The sequence below is a fragment of the Astyanax mexicanus genome, unplaced genomic scaffold, assembly GCF_023375975.1.
Source record: "Astyanax mexicanus isolate ESR-SI-001 unplaced genomic scaffold, AstMex3_surface scaffold_53, whole genome shotgun sequence".
Classification (NCBI taxonomy): Eukaryota; Metazoa; Chordata; class Actinopteri; order Characiformes; family Acestrorhamphidae; genus Astyanax; species Astyanax mexicanus.
In genome coordinates, this window is record NW_026040063.1 from 252,501 (window position 1) to 267,500 (window position 15,000).

The 15,000-nt window shown below is 44.3% G+C and overlaps 1 protein-coding gene and 9 non-coding genes across 10 annotated transcripts in view; all 10 read left to right on the top strand.

Moving 5' to 3' along the window:
• Positions 1-28, top strand: part of LOC125797652 (5S ribosomal RNA) — a 119-nt gene extending 91 nt beyond the window's left edge. The window contains exon 1 of the ribosomal RNA XR_007436483.1: positions 1-28. This exon is cut by the window's left edge and continues 91 nt beyond it. This is a non-coding gene — a ribosomal RNA (5S ribosomal RNA).
• A 110-nt stretch (positions 29-138) lies between these two features.
• Positions 139-257, top strand: LOC125797614 (5S ribosomal RNA). The gene has a single exon (XR_007436440.1). It is a non-coding gene; the product is annotated as a 5S ribosomal RNA (ribosomal RNA).
• Positions 258-367: 110 nt separating this feature from the next.
• On the top strand, positions 368-486 carry LOC125797711 (5S ribosomal RNA). The gene has a single exon (XR_007436551.1). It is a non-coding gene; the product is annotated as a 5S ribosomal RNA (ribosomal RNA).
• Positions 487-596: 110 nt separating this feature from the next.
• Positions 597-715, top strand: LOC125797615 (5S ribosomal RNA). Its single transcript, XR_007436441.1, has one exon. It is a non-coding gene; the product is annotated as a 5S ribosomal RNA (ribosomal RNA).
• A 110-nt stretch (positions 716-825) lies between these two features.
• LOC125797616 (5S ribosomal RNA) lies at positions 826-944 on the top strand. The gene has a single exon (XR_007436442.1). It is a non-coding gene; the product is annotated as a 5S ribosomal RNA (ribosomal RNA).
• A 110-nt stretch (positions 945-1,054) lies between these two features.
• On the top strand, positions 1,055-1,173 carry LOC125797617 (5S ribosomal RNA). Its single transcript, XR_007436443.1, has one exon. It is a non-coding gene; the product is annotated as a 5S ribosomal RNA (ribosomal RNA).
• A 5,756-nt stretch (positions 1,174-6,929) lies between these two features.
• On the top strand, positions 6,930-10,866 carry LOC125797567 (uncharacterized). Its single transcript, XM_049474098.1, has 2 exons — positions 6,930-10,614; positions 10,658-10,866. Exons 1-2 carry the CDS (start codon positions 6,930-6,932, stop codon positions 10,864-10,866), a joined length of 3,894 nt encoding a protein of 1,297 aa, XP_049330055.1.
• A 3,626-nt stretch (positions 10,867-14,492) lies between these two features.
• On the top strand, positions 14,493-14,611 carry LOC125797657 (5S ribosomal RNA). The gene has a single exon (XR_007436489.1). It is a non-coding gene; the product is annotated as a 5S ribosomal RNA (ribosomal RNA).
• Positions 14,612-14,721: 110 nt separating this feature from the next.
• LOC125797649 (5S ribosomal RNA) lies at positions 14,722-14,840 on the top strand. The gene has a single exon (XR_007436479.1). It is a non-coding gene; the product is annotated as a 5S ribosomal RNA (ribosomal RNA).
• A 110-nt stretch (positions 14,841-14,950) lies between these two features.
• The window catches only part of LOC125797618 (5S ribosomal RNA), a 119-nt gene continuing 69 nt past the window's right edge, over positions 14,951-15,000 (top strand). The window contains exon 1 of the ribosomal RNA XR_007436444.1: positions 14,951-15,000. This exon is cut by the window's right edge and continues 69 nt beyond it. This is a non-coding gene — a ribosomal RNA (5S ribosomal RNA).

The window sequence follows — 15,000 nt, forward strand, 5'->3', positions numbered from 1 at the left end:
CACCTGGGAATACCAGGTGCTGTAAGCTTTTCCCCTCTTGCTTCCATTACCATGGTCTTGTTATACATTACTAGTTTGTTATCTGAAACCCAACATAGATGAAGTTGCATAAGTAGTCTTGATGAGAGCTCTGCAATGGCTTACGGTCACACTACCCTGAGAACGCCCGATCTCGTCTGATCTCGGAAGCTAAGCAGGGTTTGGCCTGGTTAGTACTTGGATGGGAGACCACCTGGGAATACCAGGTGCTGTAAGCTTTTCCCCTCTTGCTTCCATTACCATGGTCTTGTTATACATTACTAGTTTGTTATCTGAAACCCAACATAGATGAAGTTGCATAAGTAGTCTTGATGAGAGCTCTGCAATGGCTTACGGTCACACTACCCTGAGAACGCCCGAGCTCGTCTGATCTCGGAAGCTAAGCAGGGTTTGGCCTGGTTAGTACTTGGATGGGAGACCACCTGGGAATACCAGGTGCTGTAAGCTTTTCCCCTCTTGCTTCCATTACCATGGTCTTGTTATACATTACTAGTTTGTTATCTGAAACCCAACATAGATGAAGTTGCATAAGTAGTCTTGATGAGAGCTCTGCAATGGCTTACGGTCACACTACCCTGAGAACGCCCGATCTCGTCTGATCTCGGAAGCTAAGCAGGGTTTGGCCTGGTTAGTACTTGGATGGGAGACCACCTGGGAATACCAGGTGCTGTAAGCTTTTCCCCTTTTGCTTCCATTACCATGGTCTTGTTATACATTACTAGTTTGTTATCTGAAACCCAACATAGATGAAGTTGCATAAGTAGTCTTGATGAGAGCTCTGCAATGGCTTACGGTCACACTACCCTGAGAACGCCCGATCTCGTCTGATCTCGGAAGCTAAGCAGGGTTTGGCCTGGTTAGTACTTGGATGGGAGACCACCTGGGAATACCAGGTGCTGTAAGCTTTTCCCCTCTTGCTTCCATTACCATGGTCTTGTTATACATTACTAGTTTGTTATCTGAAACCCAACATAGATGAAGTTGCATAAGTAGTCTTGATGAGAGCTCTGCAATGGCTTACGGTCACACTACCCTGAGAACGCCCGATCTCGTCTGATCTCGGAAGCTAAGCAGGGTTTGGCCTGGTTAGTACTTGGATGGGAGACCACCTGGGAATACCAGGTGCTGTAAGCTTTTCCCCTCTTGCTTCCATTACCATGGTCTTGTTATACATTACTTGTTTGTTATCTGAAACCCAACATAGATGAAGTTGCATAAGTAGTGTGGAAGATTATAAAATAACAAGCTTAGCTTAAGATAATCATGCTTGCTAAAACCTTAACCTAATGCTTACCTAATGATTAAAACACATATTTGCCTTAACCTATGAATCTAAAATATATATTACACAAATAGATCTATGAAAGCTACAAATCTATACTCTACTAAACATTAATTACTGAATCAAGAATTAGCCACTAATCCACACGTATACATTTTACATTTTATATTTTTATACTTGATTAATTGAATCATTTCATATTTTTATATTTGATTAATTGAATCACTAAATGCTTCTCATATTAAAACAGCAATGACTTGTGTGTGTGTCTCTGACATTTGTATGGCCCAACCGAGAAAGCACGCTTCCTCGTCTTACTGGTAAACATCTTGAGGTTACAGAGGCTAGCAGACTAAAAGAGTTCCTCTTTTACTCCTGGGCTCTAGAGGAGTTCCTCTTTTCCGCCTACGTTCTAGGAAAGGTCAGCAACAAGAGAGCCGGATTAACACACCAGTAAAAACATACATTTTCTAGCCTTACAGTTAAAGATTGCGTCTAACAAAATTATACATGCAGCTTCAAGCTATGTTAAAATATACTAACTAATTAATCTTACTGTAGGTCTAGTAGAACTAATTAATCTGACTGTAGAATGTAGCAAAATTATTATCAATAAAACAGAGTATGAACTAAAGAGGAACCGTGCCTTGTTGACCTTAAGACATGTCGCAAAGGGGAGAAATGATTCTCCCTTGTCACCTTGGCAAGGGAAGTTGACCACCTACTATTTCTCAGAAGCAAAGGTTAAGACAACTTTCAAGTTCCTCAGAAGTCTGGAAAAATGAAGTAAACAATATGATATACCATATTTGGAAAGATAGCATAAAAATTAGAAGCCACCTAGCAACAAGGTACGTCACAGAAGGGTATACGTCACCCAAGGGTATAAGGATGGAGTCAGAAATGTCGAAGGTCAGAAGAACTGGGGTAACGTCTTAGAATACATGCCTGTAATTGTTCTTCTCCAGAATTCTGAAATAAAATCATACTTGTTCATTCTCAATCTCCGTGTCGACTGAATCCCTGGATCAACGAACATTCAACAGGAAAGCTAACAGAAAGCTTTTCCAACATTTTGGTGACCATCCGACGTGATCCAGGGTTTCGGCCGGCGAGGACCAGCTGACAGACTTCATCACTCTTCTGGGCCCATCCTAAACAGGTGAGCAGATTGCCTTTTTTATTAAAAATCTGCATATTGGCTATGTAAAACATACAGAATGAGTGATGGGTTCCAGTAGGCTAACGTCCTGGTAAATTGGATTGAACAACTAGAATTTTTTTTCTTCTTCTCTTTCTTCTATTTTATGTTAAGGAAACCGGTATTAAAGGATAAAAAAGGATAACAGTGCTATTGAAACTAGGGTGGTGGCGTACCCGAATCTGCCCATATTGGGTTAGATTAAAGGCTAGGACGTGGTGTTCCTTGAAAGTGGTTAATTCTAAATAAAATAAAGGACCGGGAGGGTGGCGTCCCCCCCCACTTCTGATCAAGGTGGGATAATTGCTGGGAAAAGACGGGGTCATCCCGAGGTGTGGTCCACCTTAAACCCAGACAGTTATACAAACTGCTGGGAGATTTTTAAAACTTTTTTATTTTCTTTATTTTAAGTTTTTAGTTTAAAGAGCGAGCACTGAAATACTCTGCAGTAGTGTTTTCTGCTCAGGAGCAGGAAAGTAGGAAAGAGTATGTAGTTTAAATAAAAATAAGAAAAACAAAATAAAAATACATGCTATTGGTATTGTACAACTAAGGTAAAGCAAGTGTTAATTGTTGATTTAATTGTTGTATGTGATTTGTGCGCGCAGGGGGTTAAATAACATAATAATAAAATATATACATATATAAAATAAATAGGATAGTTGGAGTATACTTAACAATTCTACAGAACAATGGGTGTAATTTACTTGTTTAACTGATAATGACTGAACACTGGGTATGGGTGTTAGATGGCCATGACATTATCCGCCCTGAGATAAGAGAAAATGCTTTGATTGATAGTACAGATGGTTCAAGTACTGTATGCACCCCACAGGAACGTTTTCTAATTACTCAGAATTTGCAGCTTCTTCCTACAAGTAGAATAATTCACTCTGTGCGGTTAACGGTGGGAAAGGACGCCCTTTTTAAAATTACTACATTCTTCGCAGTTGACCATCCGAACGGCATTGCGGTATACTCAACGTGTGAGTCAGTATTAATGATTGACAGTGATGTTCAGTCTGTGTTAAACCCACCTTTCTCGACCATTCATTTTCTGGGGAGTGACAGCAGTGACAGTACTGATAGCAGCAGCGATAGTGATGAGATGGTGACTGAATAGACACAGTAAAAGGGGTTGCGTTGTTTTTGTTGCTACTTTAGTAGCAAAATTGTTGTTTGGTTTTGACATAGTGCATCTCCTCTTTTGTTACATTTGAGTATTGTTGGGAATAATTTTTTGTACACAGTGATATGGCATACAGTACAATGCATAATGATTGAGGAATGGGCATGGTTTGTAGAAACAAACCCCATTTTTAAACAGGATATATTGAATTATGCCATTATTTACAAAGAAGAAGATGTGATTCATACACCTACTGAGAGCCAGATACAGGGAATAGTTGAACATTTGTCTCTTGCTCCAAATAGTACAGTGATTTATTCTGCACGTGTTCAGGAACATCAGGTGGCTATATTTTTGATAACTACCTACTTTGCTACGCCAATTGAGAGGGGACTCATCATTGACTCCTCCTGTACCGGAGTGATAGTTCCTGATATAGTGCAATCCGTATTAAACCCACCATACCTTCCTATACATTTTTGTTAAATATAAAGTGTAAATATAGAGATCCTAATCGGAATTTCTTGTTCTTTTTCTGTTTCCTTTGCTTATGTGCTGATTGTCTGACTTGGAGCTTCGTTTGGACAACTAGTTCGAAAATCCTCGCGTGTGGAAACCTAACGGTGCTAACAAAACACGCTTGAGTTGATCAGTAGAACCAAAGACCAAAACAGGTGAGTCCAGTCTTGATCAAAACATGGCAAATATAGACCCTGGTATAGAATTTGATAATAAATTCGGCCCAGGCAATTGGCAGTGGAAATCTCTTGCAGGTCAGATTGCAGGTTTAGCTAACGCAGTAGGGGAGTTTACTGGGAGTAAAAAGAGGGAGGATCTTTTGGCTAAGACCCTTAAACTGAATGTTGAGGCATGGACCAGAGAACAAGAGGGAGGCTGTGTAACTGAGGGTGTCTCCCTAATGGGTGTTTTCAACTATATGCTTATCTGTAAAACTGACACAGTGAAAAAGGCGCGCAAGACTTTCAGTACAGTCAGCATACTAAAACGGGCAGGGGCGAGACGTAGATTGAAAACTGCTGAGCGTGAATTGGCAGAACTGAAAGTACTGCGGGGAATCCTTTTGGGCATTTTGCCAGAGATGGTTACACACACAAAGGAGGAAGTTCCCCCAGCGGAGCAGAGCACTTCTGAAACTGCTCTCCAGGAACTCAATGACTCTACTACTAAGCCACAACAGGAAGCAGCAGTTCCGCCCCCACCATACCACACCACACTCAGCCCACGCAATCCATTCACACCTCAGCAGACTGATAAAAATACACCAGTTACTCACATGCTGCCAGTCATTACTATTAATTCAGGAAGAGTCACTATTGAACATCCTAACACTTCCTCACACAACACATATGCTGATTTGAATGAACAGCTTACTCAAATGAGGATTAATGCTACAGCACCTCAGCCAGCAGAGCCTTTTGTTGACTCTACACCAACTGATCCTTTTAGCAATCGCAAGCAGCATGAGTGTCCAGACCACGCCCAATCCCTGAGCAACATGACCACTTACTCTGACTTGGACATGGACTTAGACGTTACAGGGCCTATTCCGCCACCTAGGGGTAGGGTTAACATAACAGCAGAGTTACATGGGGAAATAGATGACACAGACTTACATGGGCATGACAAGCATAAAGGTGCAGCTACTAACAGACGTGAATACAAGGTTCATGACAAACGGGATAGGGACAGACGACAGGATAGTAGACTTACACAAACACATGATTGGGACGGCAGGCAGGAGGACTATGACGGTGAGGATGAGGACACCTCCACTGAGACTGATTCCCTACATGAAAGGGTTGACAGGGTGGGAGCTTTGTTAGACATATCAAGAGACCTACTTAACACCACCATGCAGGTACGCCGTCAGCTATCTGACGCAGTTGAACAAGATGACCACCATGTCCCGAGACAGTCAACAAGACATACTAAACCCCCTGTCAGATTCCCTGATGTGGAACAACCAGCAAACAATCTTCCATTGCTAACTAGTGGCAATGGAAACCCTAAATATGTGCCTTTATCATTAACAGATGCACAAACTATAGCTGATCAGCTTCCATCCCTCACTAGTGGGGCAGCCCCTTGGTTGAGAAAGCTTGATAGCTTAACGGGAGGACTCACCCTGGCTTTGGGTGATTTTAGGAATTTAATTAATAGGTCAACCACCAGCATGGAGGTGGCTGAACTAGAACGACAGGCCCTCATTACAACCGCTGCCAACAGTGAACCATTTCATTTGTACTCCCAGAACATATCTGATGTCATGCGACACATGTGGCCAACCAGGGCTGCTGCCACTGTGCCAGTTATCAGACCAATCCGGGTGAGCATCTCAGCAAGGCGGTGGAAGACTGGACCAACAGCGCTGGAACCCACCCTTCTAGGCCTCAAACAGCGTTGTGGTGGAGAAATGCTATTCTATCAGGTCTACCCAATTACATTAAGGTTAAGGTTGAGGATGATCCAGATATGGGGCCAGATAAACCTCATGACCAATGGGTGAGGCATATTCTATTCCATATGAATAAACACAAGGATAGGCAGGTTGAGGCAGCCAAACAGAAAAACCAGATGGAACTGGAACTGTTGAAAACTCAGCTACTAGAAGCTAGAAAAAATGTGAAGGATTCTAAGAATAAACCAAAAACAGACACCATGCTGCCAGTTGTCCAGCAAGCTGCACCACCGGTGCAACAGACTCAACAGCAGTATCTGCCACCCCAGCAATTGCCACAACCAACTTTGGCCCAACCCAATTCTAATCAAGGTCAATCCAATTACAGTGGACCCTATGTGGCGAACAGGGGACGGGGACGTGGAAGGGGGCGTGGCAGAGGCCCACCTGTTTCACGTGCCTGTTTCAGATGCGGTAAATTTGATCATTGGGCAGCACAGTGCACTACTGCTCTTCCAACCCAGCCCCATTGGATGTCGATGCAGAATTCGGCACAAGGCACGTACCGTCCACCATTCCAGCCTCAATGGACACCCAATCAACATGTGGCACTTGGCACGGCGGCACCACCAACCCAGACCCACTGGGCACCCAACCACCATGCAGCACCAGGACAACCTCCAGCTGGACAATACAGCATGGAGCCCTGGGGTGGACAATGACGGGGCCCAGAGGAGCACCAGCACAGCATGGGAATGGCAGAACCCATGCTGTCACTGACCGTCGGTACCCTTGAGATCCCTTTCCTGGTGGATACGGGGCTACATGGTCTACATTGACAACTGCACTACCAGCCAATATGATGAGCAAACAATCCGTGCAGGTCAGGGGCTTCTCGGGGACTTCAACTTCACTGCCAAAGACCAAACCACTCCAGGTGCACAACGACATACAGACTGTCTTACACTCCTTTCTGATTGCACCTCAAGCACCACTGAACATTTGTGGTAGAGACTTATTGATGAAAATGGGTGTTTCCATTTTGTGTTCACCTGATGGCCTGACGCTGACATGGCTAAGCGGGCAGCAACGCATAAGACTTTCTGGATACACCGAGGGCATGTATCTCTTGCAGACTGGTCAAGACGAGACTGTGGACATATACTGGGGACTGTTGAATGATGACCAACCCCACACACCACAAACTCTTGAACTCTTTCAGCAATGGGCACCGTGGATCAGAGCATTGGCACCCTATGCCCCGCCTGCCGACCCGTACCACGTTACCCTGTTCTATGACGTAGGGGGAGACATTACATATTATGACACCTTCCAATCTGAATTGCAAGATACACAGTGGGAGGTCCAAACTAATGGCCTGTATTGTGGTCCTGAAGGAGTGGCAGCTCCTGTTACTTTGACACCACAGCAGTACAGCTGGTACAAAATGGATGAGACTGCAGCACCACACATGTCACTGGCTCTACACCCTAAACATGAGGCTAAGCAATTAGGACCCATGGTCAAACGTGCAAATGCGGCTACAGATTGGGTACAAACTCAGATCCCTGATGTGATGTTTTCCATAAGCACAAACACATATCACATCAGAGCTACTAACATTGAAACTGTTACAATGGAGCACCAGCTCCTGCCACGCCATCATGGCTGTGAAGATTCTGACCACCCAGACTCCATTGCCATGCTGGAATCTCTACCGGATGTTTTGTGGTCACAGGGTCCAGATGATGTAGGTTTTGTGGATCAGCCCCAGGTATCATTTAACATGGCCACACCTGAACCAATTTGGGTACCACAATATAGACACAAACCGGAGGCTATGGCCTCATTGGACAAAACCATTCAGGCACTCTTACAGGCCGGGGTACTGGAGCAATGCCAATCCGATTGGAATACTCCAATTTTGCCAGTACCTAAAAAAGAACCTGGTCAATACCGTATGGCACATGATCTGAGAGCTATAAATGCGGCACTAGCTACTAGCACCATACCAGTCCCAAACCCTTACACAACACTATCAGAACTAGGTCCAGACATGAAATGGTTTACTTGTATCGATTTGGCTAATGCTTTCTTTTGTGTACCATTGGCTGAGCACTGTAGGGACGTATGTGCATTTACACACAGGGGTATTCAGTATCGATACAGTAGATTGCCACAGGGCTTTGCCCTGAGCCCGGGATTGTTCAATCAAGCTCTTAGACGTAGTTTGGACTCTTGTAACCTTCCTGAAGGCTCCATTCTTTCTCAGTATGTCGATGACTTACTGGTTGGCGGCACAACGCCAGAGACGTGCTTAAACGCCACAAAAGCAGTGCTGGAATGTTTGGCCAATGCAGGGTACAAAGTCTCTAGGAGTAAGTTGCAATGTTGTAGAACACGGGTAACTTTTCTGGGGAGAGTGGTCACACAGGGCTCAACAGGCATGTCCGCCTCACACAGATCTACAATTCTGTCACACACTAAACCAATTACGGTTAGGGATATGTTGACATTTTTGGGCCTAGCTGGCTACAGCAGACAATACATTCCTGACTTTGTAGGACAAACGCAACCACTGAGGGACATGGTGAAATCCTTGGGCATGAGAAACCTTAGTGGGGTACTTTCCTGGACAGTAGAAGCAGAGCAGGCTTTCATTGCTGTAAAACAAGCTTTAGCGACTGCAGCTGACCTATCTAGACCTGACTACTCTCTTCCATTTTTTCTGGATGTTTCTGAAACAGACACATTGGTTAATGGTGTACTTTTTCAGAAAAAGGAGGAAGGGAGAGCAGTACTTATGTATTTAAGCATCCCACTTGACTTGATTGAGAAAAGACAACCGCAATGCACCAGACATGTAGCAGGACTGACGAAGCTCGTTCAAAAAACTGCACACCTGGTAGCAGGATACCCACTGCACATACTAACAACACATGGCGTGGTAGCATATATAAACTCACAGATGTTCACCCTCACTCCTCTAAGACAGAGACGAATTCATAAAGTTCTGACAGCACCACACATCACATACACACACCAAGGAGTCAACATGGCAGAAGGAATGCTAGAAGGTCCACCTCACGAGTGTGCAGAAAAGGTAGCAACACAGGAAAAAGTGAGACCAGACTTACTAGCCACACCAATTCCAGGCTCCTGGAACCTGTGGACTGATGGGTGCGGGTACAGAGCAGACACAGGTGAAATAAGGGCAGGATATGCGGTGGTTCAAGAAACCACAGGGGAAACAGATGAGTTCTGGACTGTAGCAGCAAAAGAGGTAAAACAAAACCCTTCAGCACAAAAAGCTGAGTTGCTAGCAGTAATTGCAGCACTAGAACTAGCTGAGGGTAGAGAGGTGACTATTTACAGCGATTCTGCGTGGGTAGTTTCAGCAGCACATGTAGACATTCCACACTGGAAACCGGCAGGATATGTAACAAGCTCAGGGAAACCTGTAAAACATCAGTCAGAACTGATGAAGCTAGAAGCTGCAATACACAAACCTACAAAGGTAGCTATTGTAAAATGCAAAGGACACCAAAAGGGGGACACCCTAGTGAGCAGAGGAAATGATGCAGCAGACAAAGCAGCAAAAAAGGCAGCTGGTTATACGGAGCCCGGTAACATGATGATATTGGACTCAAATGTCCCTTGGGAGCCGATACCTACAGGGGACGAACTGAGGCAGATTCAGGATAAAGCAACCCCAGAGGAAAAGTCAATGTGGTTAGCCAAGGGAGCAAGCTCAGATAGCCAAGTTTGGGTATCGAAAACAGGGCGACCAGTCTTACCTATGTCACTAGCCAGAGCAGTCCTAGAAGAGGCACACACTGTAGCACATGTAGGAAAACTGCAAATGATGAGGAATTTGAAACAATGGTGGCACCCATTTATGCTGCCCCTGGCAGTAGATTTCATCAGTCAATGCCAAGTTTGCCACACTCAAAATGTAGCAAAAGCATTTAAGGTAGCCCCAGGCAAGTTTCCACTGCCTAGTTGTCATGGTGAGCACATCCAGATTGACTATACGGATATGATTGATCAAATCAGAAAATACCGGTACCTCTTGGTAGTGGTAGACAGGTACTCAGGGTGGGTTGAGGCAATTCCTACCTTTAAGGAGGATGCTCGCTCAGTTTGCAAAATGTTGATCAACCACTGGATTCCACAACACGGGTTTCCTAGGAGAGTCCACTCAGATAACGGGTCGCATTTTACCAGCAAAACACTGCAGTGGGTGGAGCAAGCGTTGGGCTTGCGCCATAGCTATGGTTCTGTATATCACCCCGCCTCACAGGGTCAGGTGGAGCGGATGAATCAAAATTTGAAGGCCAAACTAGCAAAAATTAAACTGACCACAGGCATGAATTGGCTTGATGCCTTACCAATTGCCCTGATCAGCATTAGGAGTTCAGTGAACAGAAGCACAGGCTTCTCCCCATTTGAGCTGGTCAGAGGCGTAGCATTCCCGGGGCCGCAGACTGCACTAAAAGCCCCATCAGAACTACCTCATGGCACTGCCAACCAAGGTTACGAGTGTTCAATAAGTTAAAAGCTGTATGTGAAGCTTTTTCTGTGCAGGTACAGAACACACGGGAGCAGACCCCAGAGGAGGACAACCCCCCCGAGTTGGCCATAACTCCGTGGGTATACCTGAGAGTCATAAAGCGGAAGTGGTCGGAACCCAGGTGGACAGGCCCATTCCGGGTGGCGGAGAGGACAAGCCACGCAGTCCGGCTGGACGGCAAAGGCACCTCCTGGTATCATCTCTCCCAGTGTCGGCCTGCTGATCAACCACAAGTCAAGATAACCCGATCAGAAGAGGCAGAAAAGGAGGCCTCAACCAACATAGGGGCAGAATAATCCCCTGAGGCCAGGGGCACGTTGAGGGCAGTCTACCCCTCGCCTCCAGCGCAGATCAACCAGTGCTACCCAGGGCACCAACCTGCACCTGCGCCATCTAAACTACCACCTTGAGACTCCCTGGGGAGTTGAAGAACTGAACTTTTACACCTTTACACATATACATATAGGTCTATAATCAACTATTTACTCATTAGGGGGAACACACTTGTTTTTTGCTATGGCATGGTATGGCCGACGGGGTGGGGGAAGAACTGAACCTAGACTAAGCTGGTTAAATCTACAGATGGGATTGATTCCAACATGGTTGAAAGCACTATTGGTAATAGTGGTGGCAATAGTGGTGGTTGGCATGATCTGTGTAGAAATAGCGATCCGGAGAAAGGCTGAACCAACTAGTAACAACAATGGCACGACAGCTACAAACTCTACACCTAACTACACCACAAATAAGGCCCGTTCTTGTCATAATAACTTTCACAGGACTAAACGCTCAACAGATAACCAAAACGCATGTGTGAAGAAGTTTAAAGGACTTAATATAGAATATGTGATAAATACTAAAACAGCATACAATTTCGAGGTAATTAACTGTAAGGGCAAGAATTTGACATGGCAGGGCTATCCCATATATCTGTGCTACTCGAAATACGCTAATGAACAGTGCGCGACAGGACAGGCACAATGGCTCAAGACTATCGAACTATGTCCAAACTCTGCGAATGTTTTCCTTAGCACCGCTGGTTGCTCGTCTAATGGCATTTATGAGATGGTATCCAACACCATGTATTTTAATTTGAAGCGTATCAGGCTACAACGAGACAAATCCGGAGTCCAAAACCCAATCACATTGTCTATACATTGGATCAATATGCGTGAGACTACCATCTATTTGACATTAGGGGTATCAATTACGGGAACAGATCCATTAGGTATGTTAAAGGTCAGAGTGTTAAACACACCCCCAAAGCATTTGCCCACAGCAGGGGCAACCCCACCACCGAACGAGAACTCTACTACCCCTGACGGTGCAGTACCAACATTGGTAGGTTCAGACTACTCGACATGGACACCCGAGGACATACTAAGGCTAACTATGGGGTACAGTAATGACAATTTGTGGCTGACCTGGATAGCGGGTCAGGCTCGGGAGGCCGGGATGGAAGGCTGCGTGGCATGTGCAGAAGCTAGACCCCCATTATATTTAAGTACGGCCCCACTATATCCAAAAACTGATCCGATAGGGTTCGGCTGTTTAATTCAACTGACTCGTATGGCTACTCCACCTAACTGCACCACGCTCTCAACCATTTTTCCAGTAATTCCTAATAACACAGGCTCAGGTCCCTTCCAAGTCCCGAAGACTGGCAATTTTACTTGCTTCAGATGCACTAAGGGCAATGTTACCCATCCGCCTCAACTTCTGGGGGAAATACAATCATCTTGGTGTCATACTATTTTTACTGATACATCTAACAATTCGGTTGGCGATTGGGCCAGGGCGGGACTGTACTATTATTGTGGTGGTTCCACATTGTTGCTGAGACTCCCGATATGGAGCAAGGGCCTGTGTGCTATGGTTAGACTGTTATCTCCAATTACCCTATTTGGTCCCAGTACAGGGAAACCTACACTACCAGGATCCAGAAGTAGACGTGACGTTTCATTCGATCTTACTAAAAACACACCCACATATATAGACTCTATTGGGGTTCCAAGGGGCGTTCCAGACGAACATAAATTAGTGGACCAGGTTTCAGCTGGATTTGAAAGTATCTTAATATGGATTACTCCCAATAAAAATGTTGATAGAATTAATTACGTAAATTATCAGGTAATGAGATTGGCTAACATTACTGGTCTGGCGGTATCAGGCTTAGCATCCCAATTGTCCGCTACGTCCCTGATGACCATTCAAAATAGGATAGCTCTGGACATGTTATTAGCAGAAAAAGGAGGGGTATGTCACATGATTAGAACTGAGTCTAAAACCGAGTGCTGCACCGTCATTCCTAACAACACTGCACCAGATGGGTCCGTAACTAAAGCGTTAGACGCCCTTAAGGCACTCTCGAAGGAAATGACAGAGAATACAGGGATCGACAATCCGCTTACCAATTGGTTAGATAGAACTTTTGGCCAATGGAAGGCAGTGTTTTTATCACTGGCCTCTGCTCTTGCAATATTTGTGGCCATCTTAGTAACATGCGGATGCTGCTGTATTCCTTGCTTACGAACCCTAATAGAGCGTACCATTGTGAAAATGTTTGACGACAAACAACGGCCACCTGAATATATGATGTCATTGTTGGAGGATAGCCTAGAGGACAACGGGGGCTCCGGAGACTTCACGCTTAGTGTTGACCTGTCTTAGGACAGGCCAAAAGGGGGAATTGTGGAAGATTATAAAATAACAAGCTTAGCTTAAGATAATCATGCTTGCTAAAACCTTAACCTAATGCTTACCTAATGATTAAAACACATATTTGCCTTAACCTATGAATCTAAAATATATATTACACAAATAGATCTATGAAAGCTACAAATCTATACTCTACTAATCATTAATTACTGAATCAAGAATTAGCCACTAATCCACACGTATACATTTTACATTTTATATTTTTATACTTGATTAATTGAATCATTTCATATTTTTATATTTGATTAATTGAATCACTAAATGCTTCTCATATTAAAACAGCAATGACTTGTGTGTGTGTCTCTGACATTTGAATGGCCCAACCGAGAAAGCACGCTTCCTCGTCTTACTGGTAAACATCTTGAGGTTACAGAGGCTAGCAGACTAAAAGAGTTCCTCTTTTACTCCTGGGCTCTAGAGGAGTTCCTCTTTTCCGCCTACGTTCTAGGAAAGGTCAGCAACAAGAGAGCCGGATTAACACACCAGTAAAAACATACATTTTCTAGCCTTACAGTTAAAGATTGCGTCTAACAAAATTATACATGCAGCTTCAAGCTATGTTAAAATATACTAACTAATTAATCTTACTGTAGGTCTAGTAGAACTAATTAATCTGACTGTAGAATGTAGCAAAATTATTATCAATAAAACAGAGTATGAACTAAAGAGGAACCGTGCCTTGTTGACCTTAAGACATGTCGCAAAGGGGAGAAATGATTCTCCCTTGTCACCTTGGCAAGGGAAGTTGACCACCTACTATTTCTCAGAAGCAAAGGTTAAGACAACTTTCAAGTTCCTCAGAAGTCTGGAAAAATGAAGTAAACAATATGATATACCATATTTGGAAAGATAGCATAAAAATTAGAAGCCACCTAGCAACAAGGTACGTCACAGAAGGGTATACGTCACCCAAGGGTATAAGGATGGAGTCAGAAATGTCGAAGGTCAGAAGAACTGGGGTAACGTCTTAGAATACATGCCTGTAATTGTTCTTCTCCAGAATTCTGAAATAAAATCATACTTGTTCATTCTCAATCTCCGTGTCGACTGAATCCCTGGATCAACGAACATTCAACAGGAAAGCTAACAGAAAGCTTTTCCAACAGTAGTCTTAATGAGAGCTCTGCAATGGCTTACGGTCACACTACCCTGTGAACGCCCGATCTCGTCTGATCTCGGAAGCTAAGCAGGGTTTGGCCTGGTTAGTACTTGGATGGGAGACCACATGGGAATACCAGGTGCTGTAAGCTTTTCCCCTCTTGCTTCCATTACCATGGTCTTGTTATACATTACTAGTTTGTTATCTGAAACCCAACATAGATGAAGTTGCATAAGTAGTCTTGATGAGAGCTCTGCAATGGCTTACGGTCACACTACCCTGAGAACGCCCGATCTCGTCTGATCTCGGAAGCTAAGCAGGGTTTGGCCTGATTAGTACTTGGATGGGAGACCACCTGGGAATACCAGGTGCTGTAAGCTTTTCCCCTCTTGCTTCCATTACCATGGTCTTGTTATAGATTACTAGTTTGTTATCTGAAACCCAACATAGATGAAGTTGCATAAGTAGTCTTGATGAGAGCTCTGCAATGGCTTACGGTCACACTACCCTGAGAACGCCCGATCTCGTCTGATCTCGGAA

Bases quoted from the DNA above. Each gene is read 5' to 3' on its own strand.
- LOC125797567 (XM_049474098.1), top strand. From the start codon at position 6,930: ATGATGAGCAAACAATCCGTGCAGGTCAGGGGCTTCTCGGGGACTTCA. The intron at 10,615-10,657 runs GTTCAATAAGTT...TTTTCTGTGCAG, and splicing joins TGCCAACCAAGGTTACGAGT to GTACAGAACACACGGGAGCA.